Source organism: Cyprinodon variegatus, unplaced genomic scaffold (assembly GCF_000732505.1).
Source record: "Cyprinodon variegatus isolate N-32 unplaced genomic scaffold, C_variegatus-1.0 Scaffold299, whole genome shotgun sequence".
Lineage (NCBI taxonomy): Eukaryota > Metazoa > Chordata > Actinopteri > Cyprinodontiformes > Cyprinodontidae > Cyprinodon > Cyprinodon variegatus.
This window is the reverse complement of record NW_015150752.1, coordinates 276,283-293,424: the sequence shown is the minus strand read 5'-3', so window position 1 is coordinate 293,424 and position 17,142 is coordinate 276,283. Positions and strand designations below refer to the sequence as shown.

Genomic DNA, 17,142 nt, shown 5'->3' with positions numbered 1-17,142 from the left:
GGGGAGACTTATGTAGAACAGAGATGTCACAAAGCTTCAGGACCGGCTATAATAATGAAGAGACGAAGCAATACGGTACAAAACCAAGCATGCAACACAAGTCGACTCGAGTAGAGGTCAAGTTACACAGGACAGCAGCCCTTTGGAGTTGTTCTTCATAAATCTGGGGTGTACACATGTTAAACTGGTTATTAAATAGCTACCAAAAAAATTCTGTAGAAGCAATCTTATGCATTAATAGATCAGACGAGGTGGAAAGGACTTAAATGAGTTCAAACAGAACCTCTGAGAGGGAAACAAATTGGGTTCCACCCAAAGTTTTAAGAAGCACTGGGCTAAAAAACTAAAGGCAGTAAATACCTTTCATATAAGAAATTATTGATTTGTACTTTTCTACCTATTTAACACTAAGTTTAAGTTCTTACCCTAAACTTATTTAAAACATACCCTTTAAAAAGTAATCTGTAAACAACTTTGCTTAATTTGGCTGTGAGAGGTTGAGAAGCTAAATCCTCTCCTTTATCCCCCATAATGCAGTTCTGGTTAGGAGTTTAGAGGAAAAATAAAAAATGTAATTAGAAATTTTTTATATCGATATATATCAGGGGTCAATCTAAAATATCTAGTTTATTAATTTATTGCCCAGTTCTCCTATTTACGGGAAATATTTGTTGGTGCCAGATGTGCTGATCTGAGTATTAAAGGGGGTTTCTTTTACGACCATGTCTGCAGTTTACAGGGATAAAAAAAGAGGAAACATGTAGGAAGTTGTAGAGATAACAATTTCTATTTGAGGTTAGAAGGCACAGGAAGGAAACATAACCAAATCTTTAAATGACTTCACAGTGATAAAACTGGGTAAAACTCTTTGTTCTGAAATGTGACTTTTTAACTGACAATATAGTGACTTTCTAAGCGAATATTTTCAAATAAACTGTTGCTGCTCTGCATTTGTTTCGCTGGCAGCTCCGTTTCTCTGAAGGCGTCGGAAATAGTAGATTTTGAACAGGTGAAGAGGGGAAGAATTGGCAACCCCCGTTAGAAAACTAAAACAAACAAGCAGAAAACGCTGTTTAGTGTAAAGATGCTGTATTTATGGATTACTTGTTTTTAAACTGTAAAAGAATCCTAATAAAGCTTAGTGATAATAAAGACATTCCCTAAATAAACTGGGCTTTTAACTACACGTAGATTACGTTCAATGCCTCTGTCAAAAGGTTGCAGTACGGTACTTGAAATTATTGTAAACTTTTTTTAACTACAACTGGGCTCATTTGAAATGACTTATTTTGCCTGATGGTTTATCCAAAGTGTTTATTTCAAGACCTAGCAAGGATCAGTGTGTTCGTATGCACAGTCACTGCCATTAAATAAGCTTGCAGTAATTTACTTCAGCGACAAATATACTGAATTAATGACAAATAATACACCTAATAAACACTCAAGGCGGTACATCATATTGAAGAGATGACATGAATTCACTCTATTGCAACTTGCAGCCAGCATAAGTACACAACACAGACTCTAGAGCCATGCACCACTATGTCCACCCAGCTAAAAGTTCAGCCACTAGAGCATATGGACACAAACACACCCGACACCCAACCAAAAGGAACATAAAGGTTTGGTCATACAAAGAAATATTAGAATAGAATACGGTGAAAGTTGTCCAAATACATGTTTTCATCAAAGTATTAATCCTCATAGTATTCATCCCAAGAGGAGCAACTTTCACCTGTTTCATTTCTTTCTTACTACACATTGCTTTCTGGCACAAGGACCATACACAGGAAAACTACAAAACACAGGAGGAGTATGGGCAGCATTGACTATCAGCCAGGGAGAACGGGACCAGACGCACTGAGTACATGACACACTGGGTCAATGGAGGAGTGCACTCACATCCTATTAAGAGGGCATCAGACTGGTGTGGGTTCCTGTGAACTCACCAGGGTTGTGTATGCGATCCAGTAATTTAACAGACCGAGCACTGACGACTCCGCCAACATGAACCAGGAAAGCCGGTGGAAAAGAGGTCAAAGTGAAGAAAGGGAACTCCTGTGGAAGAGGAAATGGGTCTGTTAACAGTGTAAAGGGGAAAAAAACAGTTTTGCTATCATTAAATGAATTATAAAGTTAGCTTCAATGTTTTTAAACTTAAGGTAGACAAATATGTACTAGACATCAACCCTTATGGTCTGAATTAAACACTACAGGGTTAAATTGATCAAAGGTTTGCTTTACAATTGTCCTTGAAACCAGTCTTCTTATGAGTGCCATGTGTTGGCTTTGGTAAAAGCCGACTTGTTTCATGTGTGAACATGCAGAGCAGAAGGAAAAACCACATGCAAATTTCCTCCCAGAGGATTCAACACCTGCTACAATAACTCATACAGCCGTGGATCGACATACATTTGGAAAGGATTGGGAAAATTAGTTATTAAAATTAAGAAATGTGAAATTCAGAGTTAAGACGGAAGAACACAAACTGTGTTCTTTTTGGCTGAGGATCAGCACTACTGATAGCATGCTGGATTACCTTTACCAGAGCATCTGGTACCATCCAATAAGAGATTATTAGAATTCATGCACTTTCATACAAATGACGCAGGAAAATTCCCTCTTATCAAAGATAGGAAAAGTTGTGATTTCCAACCATGCAGGATTGGTATGAAATGAATGGCTTAGGTGGGCAGTTTTCAAGGTGGGGGGGATCTACCACTACTTTATTTTGTTCCTTCAAACAGATCTTTTTCCTACTCAAAGCAAAAAGATTAATATGAGGTGAATTATAGAGATGTACCGAGAAATGTGCTGGTGACTAGAATCCTGGCCCTGACTAGGAACCCAAAAACTCGAAATTCTAGATTTCTACCAACCAGTGAACCCAATCAAATGCAGTGAAACTCCTCTGTGTGGATGTTAAGCCAAGTACAGGCCAAGGTGGCTAGTTTAAAAGGGACATCAGACTAGAGCTGCAACTACCGATTCTTTTGCAAATTGATTATTCTGTCAATTATTATTTTGATTAAGCATTGTATAGCCAAAGGTCCCTTAAAGAAGATTTTTATGAAATTACACCAGGTGAAACTAAAACATTTCCACTGGAGGAGTTCTGGATAGAGCATATTGACAGATGAAAAATATTTTTATCTTAAATGAAGAATGTTAAACATTTTTTCATAATTTTGGTATTATTGCTGCTCAAGCTGGGTCGCTCTTTCAGATACAGGTAAGTTTTCAAGTCGCTATACTCCATTTAATGATTATTTACTAAATTAGTTGACTATTATTACAATAATCAAATCATCAGATTTATTATTTCAACCCTACATCAGACAGAGAATAAGAAGTAAAGAGTTATTTAAAAGACTTTCAATGTCATGTCAAGTTCATCTATTTGGTCTCTGTCACTAAACATGGTTTCTATGGAAGAGTGGCAACCTTACGGAAATGTGAGTTAAGGTAAGGATCTAGAATTATGTGACTAAATGATCACTCATGTTTTTTTGAGTTCAACATTCACGTGTTCACTCAATAAAAATGTTATACAAACAAAATGAAAAAGTTTAGAAGTTAAAAAGTCAGGATGGCCTAACCACACCAGCTAGTTTTACCACTATGGGCTGAATTCAGTAATAATATCCTCTGCATTCAGTCACCAGAATGTTTGTCCCACTTTTCTGTGATATTTTTTTCAGTACATTGATTCATATCACTTTACAACATCTCTAAAACATAAGAGTTTGGCTTTGACTTTGTGTGGGACTTTCAATTATTTAATATTTCACAAATCTTGTGGACTTCGCATTCTATTTGGGCTCATTCTAATTTTTTAACATTTCCTTCAGGCATCCTCTGATAGATAATAGACTGCAGAGTGCAGAGGAACCAATATTAAATATTAATAAGCATTCACACCAAAAAAGAAATACTTTCTATGGTGTTCCTATATCTTCATTTATATTCTCCAGGAAGAAATGGAAACAGTGTTGGCTGATCAAAGGAGCCACAGCTTTCTTCTCGGTGCATCTCTAGTTGTTAAGGTTAGTGATGTCACTGTTTTAGCTAGCAGAAAAATAAACAGGCAGATTCAGGATAATTGGAAAAGTAAAAAGATAAGATGTGTTCAACATAAATATTATAAAAGTCACTCACACACACAGTCTGACACATCCCATGAGACTTGAAGAAGAGGCAACTCTTAGCTTCTGGCCCTCTGGGCCCCGTTTCAGAAAGTGGGCTTCTATTCTTAGTAGAGCACAATTATCCTGAGTCAACTTGTTCAGCTCTGTGATATGCAGGATTTTCAGTTTCAGAACAGGTGATATCTATTAGCTAACTCAACTCGAAGTTAAATCAGCTCAGATTTCATAGCACGGGTAAGCACTGCGAGAAGCCCAGTCAATGGACTAAAATCAATAATACTATCGGGTATTAAAAATGCATCTAATTGCGAACTTAATGAGTATTTGCTCACTGCTATCTACATTAGGATTCTTACCAGGGCATTTTGGTGCAATAGGCCATTACTCTGAAAAATGTGTCAAACTCCACCGACAATAAACCATATCCTTTTTTTATGAGTTTTTTTATGGAACTGGGGCCTTCTTGCTTGTGCATTTCAATGATCTCTTTAACATATTTATCTTCTTATTTGCACATATACATGAGAAAACTTTTTAAGGACCTTGAGTCAACGGTGTGTCAAAGTGTATCACCGACCTGCCCCGCCACCTGAAGCGACTGATGGTCAGAGTGTTTTTTTAGCCAGTAAAACCTAGTATCATTGCTGCTCCGGTGCATTGCCCCCTCCCCTACTGAGGCTGCAGGTGGTCAAGAGCGATTTCTCACTGGTTAAGTCTGATAGTTTGCAAATTAAGGGAAATATGAACGTCGCAGCACAGAGAAGAAATAAATTGCTTTGTCTAATGATAAGTTTAACAAATCCTACTACACACCATGGTTGGTTCAAAGAGTGACTTATAAATGAACTCAGGATAACTGTTATCAGGCTTTCTGAAACCAAAAACCCTGGATATGCAGGAATTTACTCCAGAACGTATTCTGAGTTCTCACTTATCCCTCTTCCTGAAACGGGGTCCCAACATGTTTGTGACCATTTGGGTCTTGGTGGGAGCAAAATGAACAAATACAGCAAACTGCGATTTTGCTGAACCCACATCTACCCTGAAAAATCTACAAACAGTAGAGGAGGGTCAGGTTAGGAGTTGGTTGAGAGTGATTGGTGGTGGCCGTAGCTTATTCAGCAGGTTCGAGGAAAACAAAGGGCAGAGAGTGAAGGTCACACTGATGGGACATACCCTGGCGTTTAACAATAACCCAGAGGAGGATGCTCCCTGAGATGCACAAGTAGCCAAGAGGACAGAAAAGGGAACGGTTTTAAACAGGGCACACCACTTTTATACTTTACCAGTGCAAATTAGGAATCTTTCACAGAGTGCAATGTGTTTTGTGACCCAGCACTCACATCTGAAGCAGATCAGATTGGCAACACAATTTTGAATGTTAAAGCACCAAAACGGTCATGCTAAGCATGTGGAAAAGGTCAGTACTATTAAATACATATGAGAGGGAGCAGGAGTGTTCGGAGTCACTGTACCCTCTGTTCCAGAGCAGTCTGCGTTTGCTGTCTGAGAAGGGTCTTCAAGGGCCCAGCCTCCTTCCCTGCGCTGCCACCGCTGCCCATTCCTAATCACAGAAATTACATTAGATTCCATTTTTGCAAACAACATCTGAACACATCATAAAGAAAACCAAAATAATTTTTTGCTTCATAGCGTATAAACTTAGTTTATGGCTAAAGTAACGCTTTTTTTTTTTTTCTTACAGAATGTTCTGGGCATGCTGGGGTATCTTTTCTTTTAATGCCACTCAAAAAGATCTCACATAGACCTGTAGCTGCTGTTGACCCATTTCTATAAGCAACTGGATGACACACAGCAGTCCTACTATACCGGAGGCTGCCAGCAGCAGGTCCTCAGTGAAGGACACGCTCTTTCTCAGCAAGGCAGAGTCTGAGTGGGTGCAGGAGGGAAGGGGCGGGGTGGTTGCTCTGAGGCCAGAGCCATGACCACAGTCCGCCGAGCCAAAACCAGGAAGGGACAATGAGTCTGCAGAGAGGACTGGGGAACTGGGGCAGAGGAAGATCCCTGGCCTGCGTCTCCCCGACTGGGGCTCCTCTATCCAGCAGAAAAAAAAAAAAAAAAAAAAGATGGAGGGGTGCACAGAGAAAAACAGATACAGTGAGAATGGACAGGCAGAGAAGAATGGAGTGGGAGGAAGTACAATAACAGTGTGGGAAAGCCAAAGTGAACAGAAGCAAGGAGACGGATGGAACATAAAAAGTCTGGATCCTGCAGGTTCTGAAGGGGAATACAGGACTGGAACCACCGACACTGAGCTGATTAAAAGGATCAAAAAAAAAAAAACGGACTGGACTTAGCTTTATAGAATCCAATTAGGTTATTTTTCATATCAATTAATAAATGTATAATAAATTAAGATTTTAGTTTTATTTTCTGTCACATTTGATATCAAGTGTTTAGCAACAAAGACCATTTACTGCAATCAGGTTAATTAAAAACAAGAGTAGTCATTTATCTGAATTGATTAATTAGGTGTTCTTAGGCTCTCAGTGTTCAGGCAGTGGTTCTTAGAAAGAACAGGAAATGATGAAACTGGATGGACTATGCAGGCCTTGAAAATATTTGGACATTATGGTGACAGTGATTATAGACTTTAAATTTTAGTAAAGAGTTTTAGTCAAAGAGTATTTAAAGCAAATACAATGAACAGGTGAGGAGAACAAGCTAATCATGTACCGGTAGTTCTAATTCAAGAACTAAAATCTCAATGAGGGAATATCTCTAACAGCAGATTGTTTACTATTTTCTAAAAAAAAAAAAAGTTGTATGGTCATCTTAGCTTAGAGTTCACATAAACATGGCGCAAGACAGAAACCTTTTAGCTGCCAAAAAATGAATATTTCAGGAAATAAAAGCATCTACATCTAATCCAGCTGCCTCTAAGGACTAAAACTAAGTATTTAAGAGAAAATGATTATTGCTGTATAGATTGATCTAAAGAACAGTGTTTGTCTTTCCACTAGGCTGAAGGTAGCCAAAAGTTGCTAATTATATAACTTTAAAAGTTTGTTGCAAACTTTGGACAGATCAGCAAATATTAAGCTATATTCGGCTGCACAGCAGCGTTTGATGAAAACCAAAGCCAGCAGCTCAGACTGAACAACTCAACCCAACTACTAGGCATGGTGGTGGGGAGAAGAGATAAGTTAGGCCTGATTTGAAGCCAAAGGATCAAAGAGCTGATCAGTACAATCCATTAAAACTGTAGAAAAAAAGGTCTACTTCCAGCTTCTCCTAATCTAAGGTGTAAACATAACATTTTTATTCTTTTAGGGGGTTTTTGTCACCCACACTCTGCCTGAAGCATCCAAAAAAAGAGTCAAAATGGGGCAGAGAAAGAAATAAACATCAAAAAACGTCCAAAGAAAGACTTTTCAAAGCTCAACAGAGCGTGTATTTTTACTCATTTCATAATATACATAATAAAAAAGTGACTTAACACTTTTGGAAAAAGGCATAAAAAGGAAATATTTTTTTGTCCAAATACATCAGAGCCAAAAAGGAAAATGAGCAACAAAGAGGATCAGGTGAAAGAGGAAAAGGGAGAAGGAAGTAAACCAAATGATGGAAAGATGGAGGAAAAAGGAGGAATAAAGGTTAATGACTGCTGGTCCACTCCTGAAGGGTCTGGAGGCAGCTGTGCTGAGAGGGGTCTTCAGACTAAATGCTGTTCAGCATTCAGTTCATTCATTAACTCAAAGTGCAGCAGCTTCTAAGCTGAGATAAAATTAAACTGCATGATTACCTACAGCTAAATATCAGCATCTTACCGGACCACCAAACTAAAAAAAAATACTGTTTTAGTTTTAATTTAAAAAAGAAAATGCAACCATTATTACTATGGCTACTAATGTATATCTTACAGCTTTGTTAATATCAGTTTTTTTAACAGAAAAAAGTAACAAGTGAACAACATCAGGTGAAGGTGTCGACAGACTCTGAGAATTGGGTATAACCATTTGAATCTTTTAAAATTACAGATTTTAAAACACAAGATATTTTAAAAGTCTCAAATCTACCAATAACTACATTATCACTAGTTCTAAGTAAACTAAAGTAAAGCTGCTAAGTGCTCTCTTAATTTAAGAGTTTTAAGTTGGGACGTCTTTGGTAAAATAAACAGCCCAGTACAACAACAAAATTTATTATTTTTATCAATCTATAGATAGTGATGGGTGATCCTCTAATGATACCCAAGCCAAGGCTGTCTGCAGTTTTAGTAAGTGAGGGTGGTTTTCTTAAAGGGAAGGACTAAAGTATCTGCAGTCATTTAGCAGACTGAATGAAAACACCTAGAGCCCTGTTGGTCAGTTCTCGAAATCTCAGGCAGCAATATTACCTGGACAAGTTTTACCCCCCAGTTAAAGGAAAATAAATAGATCAGTAAACAGCAGTGCCTAAAATCTGAATAAAAAAAAATAAACAGTTGATAAAAAACGATAATGATAATTAATAAATGGTATCAAGAACCGATGCCTTTTGAAATGATAACCTTTCAATTCTCCTGGAATCCTTCAAATATTGTATTTTCGATTCCTAGTCCCGATGCCCAGTCTGCTGACCGGGAAATAGAACATCCCCTGTTAACATTAAAGAAGAATCCACCGTGGTATGTGTGCAATCAACTGTTTAATGTGGCCTTCAAACATGTGTAAGGTAAGCTCCCGCATGGAGAGCAGAGCCTTTTCCATACTTCTTATTTTACGTCTTAACAGAACCCAGCCTTTATTTCATACGTGTTCTCGATAGAAAGAAACGCACTTAAACAGATCTGTCGAATTTATGAATAAATGAAAGTGTAACTTCATCAATTGCTTATTTTAGTTCATTTAGGATCTTTTTCATATAATAAAACCCGCTAACTGAACGATGGAGTATGAAATCTGATCATTCCTGTCCACAAAAGAAAAACATCCCTACTCTCATGTCTAGTTGAGTGGAGCTGATGTGCAGTAAACAACACTGAGAATCTAAGCTCAGCCAGGATGCCTTCCTCTTGTGCTGCTTTTTCCTCCAGGCTAGCACCCCACTGCAGTCAGAATCAGGTTGATAAAATAATAAAATAGTCTTGCATGAAATAAGTAGCTGAAGCATCTGACTGGATCTGTGTTAATGTGTTTTAATGAGAGTATTAATAAAGCTCCATGTGAAAAGTAACTCTGTGAAAAGAAAATTCATTAGATCATATTAGAGTTTATAGTTTATATTTATATACTGGTTGAAAATAACTGATAATTTGAAGTAAAATTTACAGAAAATGACATGGCTGTTCAAGGAATTATATTTAATTAAGTAATGCAGACTATTTCATCCAGACAGAGCTCTGGTTAGCCAGCCAATTTAAAATCCTACCCTTAAGTTACAGAATTGTAATCGAGAATCAATGGGAACTGGAATCGAAACTAGGAATCAGAAATCATTCAAATTTAAATAACACAAATTCTCGTACCCTACCTTAATGATAAATGACTCTCTCAAAAGGTAGGATAACACTGAGGGACACATATCAGGAGCAGGTTTTGAAGGTAGTTTAATAATATCATTTTTGGAGTCAGTCTGAACCTGCTTCATGCACTGCAGCATAAAAGCAAAGTTAACCTCCCAATATGGTTGTTCACTTGTACTTAACCCATTACTGTTTGAGCAAGCCAAAGGTGTTTCCCCAAGTCATTTAGTGAATGCACTTGATCAGAAAAACATCTAATAACTGATAATGTTGCTAAATGTCATGATGACAACATAACTTGAGCATCAGCTTAACCTCCTAGCCTTTAAACTGCTTCAAGAAGCCTCACCAAATATATGCGCAGACAGCCTGAATGCACAAAACCTAAATAATTAGCTAAAATCGCCTGCAGGTCTTTACAATACTGATATTCATATAATAATAATTCTATAATGATGCAATAAATGTTATAGCCTTAGACGGTACTGTTTTAATCACAATGAAAATCAACACTGATCAAATTTGATTGAATTTTACCACCAGAGACGAATGGTCATTATGCTAGTCTCCTTATATCCTGATTAGCAAACAATGTGTGCGAATACCAGGTCTGATATTATCCATGCAACACAAATTTGCCGCACTTCTGAAACTCTGACCCTAGTTTACTTTGAAGCTAGAATCAGGCCCGTGCTTAATGGTCAATAAGAAAATTACCTTAAAGAAACAACCACCCTCTCTTGAGACACAGTGCTTCTAACACCACAAAATAAGTGGGGGGGGGCTAAAAAAAAAAAGAGAGACCTGGTGCATCTTTTTTAGAGCAGAACAAAAAGATTCACCAGGCCACTGAGGACACGAGGGAAGCAGGATATGGCTGAACAAATATTCACAACAAAATTCACAACAAACTAAACCAAAAGGGTAAAAAAAAATAAACATGGCATTCATTATGAGTAAAGAAAATAAATACAAAAAACCCATCACCATAGCAGCACCAGAAGTTGATGTCAGGAGTACAGAGTGATGATAATGAAGGAGGGGTATGGGCAGAGTGTTCTTACCCGTCTTGGGCGTCAAACTGAGGTCTGTGTCTGATGATGAGGACTGACGGCTGCATGGCTTGCAGGGAGAGAAGGGGGGAGGAGAGGAGGAGGAGGTGGGGAGGGCTCGAAAAGGGGTAGGCGGGCCGGAGGACGAGGGCAGATCCTCACCAAATACCGGCCTGCCAGGAAAACATGACACACACACACACGTACACTCGTCAGTCAGCGCCTCACTCTTTGGAGTGTTCTCCTGTGTGTGGTCATATGTACAATGTTGGAAGGGGGGCTTTTTTAATGTGACGTGTTTGGATTTGGGTGAGGTGTGCTATGGATGGCTGTGGAAATAAATAAAAAAGTAAAGCAAGCATAGACAGCAGGGGGGGCACAAAGATTGGCACACAGACACACAACAATGAAAGCAAGGTGGCAAAACAAGAAAAAGGTCAAAAATCAACAGGATGAGAAGCTAAAGCATGTGTCCCATTGAGAGGAGCAAAGATCAGAGGAATGAACAGACACAGCAAGCCTTTCCTCTGGTATCATTAAATATCAGTAAAGGTGCTGCTGTTCATGATGAAAAATAAAAAATAAAAAATAAAAATAAAAAAAACACAAACATAACAATATAATATTCTAGCAGAGGAAGGCCCTACATTTTCTGCCTCTTCTGGCACTGATCTACCCTGACACAACCCCCCACCCTAACCCCTTTTAACATTTGATGAACACTTTTTTTGTTTTTTTATTTTGTGTCGTTCCTGTGAACTGTTTTCCTTCTGCCTCTGCGTACCAGTGAAGATGAGTGTGGGAACAGAGACAGAGAAATTCTGGGACAGTCTCTGGGAGCTGCAGGCTGAATGCACAGGGCTGTTGTGGGTGGAGCGACATCCATGGGCAAGGGGAGACCTGGGCCGATCAGCACACAGACACAGAGAAAGAGAAAAAGAGAAAGGACGCAAGACCGATTTGGACATAGGTGAGAAATGTCCCAATCCAAATGAAGGAGGAGAGTGTCATACTTTTGGGGGAAGAAAGCGCACATGTGAACAAAACACAACATTGCAGTTGAGTTAAAAAAGGAAGACGGGAAGGAAACAAAAAGCAAGAAACCAGCTCACCCCACTGACACACTTTGTGTCCTGTTAAGACAGAAAGCAACAGGTGACTCATGCAAAGCATTTATCTTTACCTCCAAGTCATACAGAGCAGGGATGCACAAACAGAAAAGGGCCAAAAACAAACCCTTCTAAAAAGGCTTTGTTTTATTCATTTATAACTAATATTAAGTCAGGTAAAGGGCAAACGTCATCTTTTCTCACAACTTCTTATTCTTATTTTTAACTGTTTTTGTTTGTTTGTCGGTTTTCCAGTACTAGCTGGGGCCAAGCCTCAAAAACAAACAGGCTAAATTTGTGTAGTTGGTTAAATTGTGCATGGTTGCTTGGTGGCAAAACAAAAAAAAAAAAAAAGGATTGAGTAAGCACTCCCTTAGCTGGGCAGAAACATTTGGTGATAATACTCCTGAGGACCAATGGTTGAATATTCCTCCACATTTTTCCAAAACAGAATATGTTGTAAAGTCTTCCTAACCACTAGGAACATTTGATTTAGGAACAAAAAACAAAACAACATCGGAGGAAGCAACACAGTTCAAACCACAGAGAGCACAAAAAGCTCGATCATTGGAAATGCAGCTAGACCAGGATCTGCAACTGGTGGTTCTGAAGCAACTAAAGGTTATTTCAAACTTTAGCTCTGAATAACTTTGAAATAACACACAACAAACTCATTTTTTAATAATAGATTATTATAAATAATATTTTTTAATTATTTGCACTATTTGCACTGAAAAGTAATAATTTTCTAATCTATGTTTCTTGTCATTAGGTTTGAAACAAATAAATTACACCTTTTTTAAAAGTCTTTAAAACAGTTTTTTTTATTGTTATTTTAAAACAACAACAAACCTCCTAAAACATATGTTAATGAAAAATGATAAGTTGTAATTTTCTCTACACAACAGCTTTTATTTTGTTGGACTTTTATTTTGTCGGAGTATTTTGGGGACAAAAATGGCTCTTTGCAAATGAATAAAAATGTTGCAGACCGAAGTGAGTCTGCTTATTTGTGCGTCAGTACAAAAAATTAAGTTTTGTCAATCCCTTGATCAAAATCATATGAATAAATTCTTAACCAAATGTTCCTCATATAGTTGCTGCAGGAGACTTTTCCTCGGGACCAACAGCGTTTCAACAAGCCTTAATACAATTGAAAAGAACAAAATTGATGATATGTGCCCTTTAATTTGAATACGTTTAAGGTCAGTTTCTTTTATTGTCAAGTTAATAAAAAACACCCAGCCATCAAAGTTTTTAAGTTTCCAGCAACGTAATAAACAACCTGTGGCTTAGACAATCCTGGAATAACCTTTTGAAGAGTTTGTTTTTACCTCTGAATGTATAAAAATGATATATTTTTTAGCATTACTTGTTCACTCTTTCACAAATCAAGGCCGATGAATCCTGTTAAAACCTTTTTAAGAAGAGATGCACCAATCTGGATTGAATAATAAAATTTCTAATTTTTATTTTTATTCAAGATCCGTCAGGTTAATTTAAAAGAAAAGTACAAGGTTAGCCTTATTATCCATGACTTTCAGCAGATTTTCATTATGCTTTCTCCCAAAAAAAAAAGCCACTTTCTGGACAGAAAATTATGAAACTCTATGATTTCTACTTATTTTTGTTAAGTTTTCAGCTCACTGATTGGAGCTGATCAAAGAAAAAAGGCAGATTGGGATCTCAGTCTACCTGATTGGGGCAACTCAGAAAAAAAAGAAACTTCGCCAAACATGGCAACACCTTTGTTCCCAAATTAAGAAACGATAAAACAGTTTGACAGGATGAACTTTTGTTGTAAAGATTTTTAAGGATGCCTTAACAATGCTTCATGGTTAAAGCTTTGCTAATGTCTCCATTTTATGAAACAGATGTCATAGTAATTAATTATTTGCAATACCTGCAAGTAGAGGATTTTAAACTAATAGCAGCTTTTTTTTTATTTTAGATGAAAATGATGTTGTTATACTAAACAATATTCTACAAAAATCTTCCCTTTCCTGTTAAGTCTGGTTCACTGACAGAGGTTAAAGAGAAAACAGACTTTGAAGTTTATTGTTTACTTTTAATTTTAACACCATTTATACAAAAAAAAACACAATGATTGAGAAATTTATGTGATTGACAAAGCAGAAATGTTTAATCTGTAACTAAGAACAGACGTCTTATATTTTTCTCACCAAAAACTCTTCCCAGGTTAAAATCTGCACATTAAAACCATAGCATTAATACAAAGCAGAAGAACACATGCATTTAAATAAAGCTGAACCAGTGCTAGCTACCAGAAACCACAAATCAGCCAATTAGAATTGGCAGAGACGGACTGAGAGAGAAGGGTGCTAAAAGCAGAATCGAACATAAGCCCTAAAAACTCATCACACTATTGAGCACTGAAGCATGCAGAAGCAGAGCAGGGGGGCGAGCAGAGGCGTTTTAAACAACAGGGGGAGGGAAGAGGGACTGTGGATGGCTTTATGTGTATTGTACATGTGTGTGTCTCAGGTTATGTTCTGTTGGATTATTTTCATGATGCACAACAAAAAAAAAAAAAGAGAATAAACACAATGCATACATAAAATACAAAGAGGAATCTTTAACACTGAGACACACACAGGGCTGTAAAGAGGACAGTAAAACTGAACAGCATACAGTAGATTCTGTCCACACCGTCCCTCTCTCATGCACACACAGCTTTCCATCATTCTCACACACATGATCTGAGGTAGGATCCATGCCACTGTTCTCGGCTTATACTCACTCCTTTCCGTCTTTAGATGGGGAATTGCAGGCATTAGATGGGGGCGCTGTGTTAGGGTGCGTGTGTGTGTTCGAGAAGCTTCCAGAGCTGATTTTATCCAGAGTGCAGGCGGTACCTATGGCCCGGACCACAAGGCCGGACTCTCCTTCCAAGTCAAAGCACTGCAGGTAGCCCACTACTGCATTCCCACCCATCTCCAGAACTTTAAGCCCTATTTTTCTCTGCAGCTCTCCTGAATAAAGAGAAATGCACAAAGATGTGAACAAATTCCTCCTGTCCCAGACCAAATATCATTAGAATCGGGCTTTCATACCAGACATAAGAGAGATGAGTCTCTGACGGGCTTCGTTGGATGCCCGAGGTGTTCTGATGCGGTCTATCCACTGGTACTCTGGGTCCTCATTCACCACCAGTTCCTCTACAAACCCGTGGACCATTGCCGCTCGGTAGCCCCGTGGAATAGATGTGGCTGCAGGTGAAATTATGACAAACAGCAATCCAAGTGAAAATGAAGTTCTGTTTCAAAAAGCAATTATTTCATCTTGATCTTACTTTGAAAAAAGAAACAACATATTTGTGAAATAAAAGACATACTGCAGAAAAACTTGACCCCACAAGAGGACTGCCTGAAACGGTTCAAGTCATTGAAGAGCTCCACTTTTACAAGTACGTTGATCTCTCCTCTGATGCCTGGTGAAAAATAACAAGGACACTGTAATGAAAAGTAGCTTGCGTCACAACTGCGTCCATTCTAATCAAAGAAGTATTTCTACCGTGAATGGTGTCGTAGATGGGAAACCATCCTGAGATGACAGAGGCAGCCTCAGTGCACAGCAACGGATCGATGTCAATGTAAACCTTCCCTATGGCATCGTTAGCACTATATGTATCATGGTCCAACACTGTGATCTGCAAGGGTTCGTCCTGCAAGTCCTCATCATCAACCTACAGAGCAGTAGTGGGAAAAATAATAGAAGATAAACAGGCCCTGTTCAGATTAACAGAAACTATGTAAAGGTAATTAGATGCATTTATTATACAGCTAAGTCCCCTTTAATAACTAATCCATATTATACCTCAAACTTGAACCATTCTGAGTTCCACTGTGGATTAAGGGACTTGGGATAAACATCTGTTTTGAAGGTTGTGTTTCCAAACTTGACCTGTGAAATCAAAGATATACTTGATTAATCCAATATATGCATTTTTTCATTTTATTTTTTTGCCCTGAGAGGTTAGAATGCAGTAAAAATACACACAGTAGAGAGTACAAACATCTAACACTACTGGGTTAAATCACAAAGCACCAATTCTCAACAGCGTTATGTTTAGACACTTTTAAGACAGATTACTCGTAAAATAACATTAATCCAATTATACAGTCAGAATCAGATCTAATTATAGACACTAAAGTTCAATACTTTGGACAAATTCAGTTCAGATGGACATTTCTAAAAGATAACCCCTCTAAGTCTTATCATTTGCTTTGCATCTTTTCTTTATCCTAAGGAAGCATGTGGTGAGAGCTTCATTTATTTAACAAGTTTTTGCAAGATTTAACTCAAAAATTCAACAAACTACATCACCCTATTTGGGATAATCATCACTAAAATATTCCCAATTTATTATGTTATGATTGAGAAATTATATTCCATTTAAAATAAAGAGTTGTCATTATAGCACTTATTTGTTTAAGCTTTGTTACTGAAAGTATAAAGAAAGAAAGTGTGCTTTTAAGAGATAAAAATAATTCAACTGCTACTGCTGTTATTTTTTTACACCTTTTTGTTACAAAAATAAATAAATACAGCCACAATGTATTATTCATGTGAGGAGAAAACACTAATATACAAATAGGTCCAGGGAACTATTTCTGGAGCAGCCCAGCTCTGATATGCTAATAAGCCAGTCAAATATGAATAATAAAATTATTTATAACTGCTTTCTAACCGGAAACAATTTGTATGCCGTTATCCTGATGGTGATTCAATAAAAACACCTGATTTATCTAATTTTAGCTGTCTCGTTTCAACAAAGCTGTCCATTTATAACAGGCTACAAAAAGTTAAAAGGAAAAATGTTGGAATAAAGTGATTAGGGAAACTGTAAATCAAATCCATCCATCCCATCTTCTTCCGTTTATCTGTGGTTGGGTCGCAGAGGTAGCGGCTTTAGTAGGGAGGCCAAGACGTCCCTCTGTCCAGCCACTTGGGCCAGCTCTTCTGGGGGAACCAAAAGGCACGCTCAGGCCAGCCGAGAAAAATAGTCCATCCAGCGTGTCCTGGGCCTCCTCCCAGTGGGACGTGCCTGGAACACCTCACCAGGGAGAAGTCCATGAGGCATCCTAATCATATGCCAGTGCCACCTCAACTGGCTCCTCTCGATGCGGAGGAGCAGCAGCTCTACTCTGAGTCCTCCCTGTATGACTGAGCCCCTCACCCTATCTCTAAGGGAGAGCCCAGACACACTACGGAGAAAACTCATTTCAGCAGCTTGTATCCGGGATCTCCTTCTTTTGGTCGTGACCTAAAGCTCATGACCATAGATGAGGGTAGGAATGTAGATTGACCGAGAAATTGAGAGCTTAGTCCTTTTTGGCTCAGCT

General features: G+C 38.1%; 1 protein-coding gene across 15 annotated transcripts in view; it reads right to left on the bottom strand.

The window, feature by feature from the left end:
- c2cd5 (C2 calcium-dependent domain containing 5) overlaps positions 1 to 17,142 on the bottom strand; it is a 35,271-nt gene that overhangs the window by 16,135 nt on the left and 1,994 nt on the right. For 6 of the 15 annotated variants that reach the window (XM_015383983.1, XM_015383984.1, XM_015383985.1 and 3 more), the window contains exons 3-11: positions 15,614 to 15,700; positions 15,311 to 15,482; positions 15,132 to 15,227; positions 14,851 to 15,006; positions 14,538 to 14,769; positions 10,680 to 10,840; positions 5,979 to 6,203; positions 5,624 to 5,712; positions 1,950 to 2,058 (exon numbers count right to left, since the gene is read on the bottom strand). In XM_015383983.1, the coding sequence (XP_015239469.1) occupies positions 1,950 to 2,058; positions 5,624 to 5,712; positions 5,979 to 6,203; positions 10,680 to 10,840; positions 14,538 to 14,769; positions 14,851 to 15,006; positions 15,132 to 15,227; positions 15,311 to 15,482; positions 15,614 to 15,700 (1,327 nt within the window). Of the gene's footprint in view, positions 1 to 1,949; positions 2,059 to 5,623; positions 5,713 to 5,978; positions 6,204 to 10,679; positions 10,841 to 11,451; positions 11,568 to 14,537; positions 14,770 to 14,850; positions 15,007 to 15,131; positions 15,228 to 15,310; positions 15,483 to 15,613; positions 15,701 to 17,142 lie in introns of those variants that run through there. The other 9 variants (XM_015383991.1, XM_015383996.1, XM_015383993.1 and 6 more) reach the window with 3 other exon arrangements.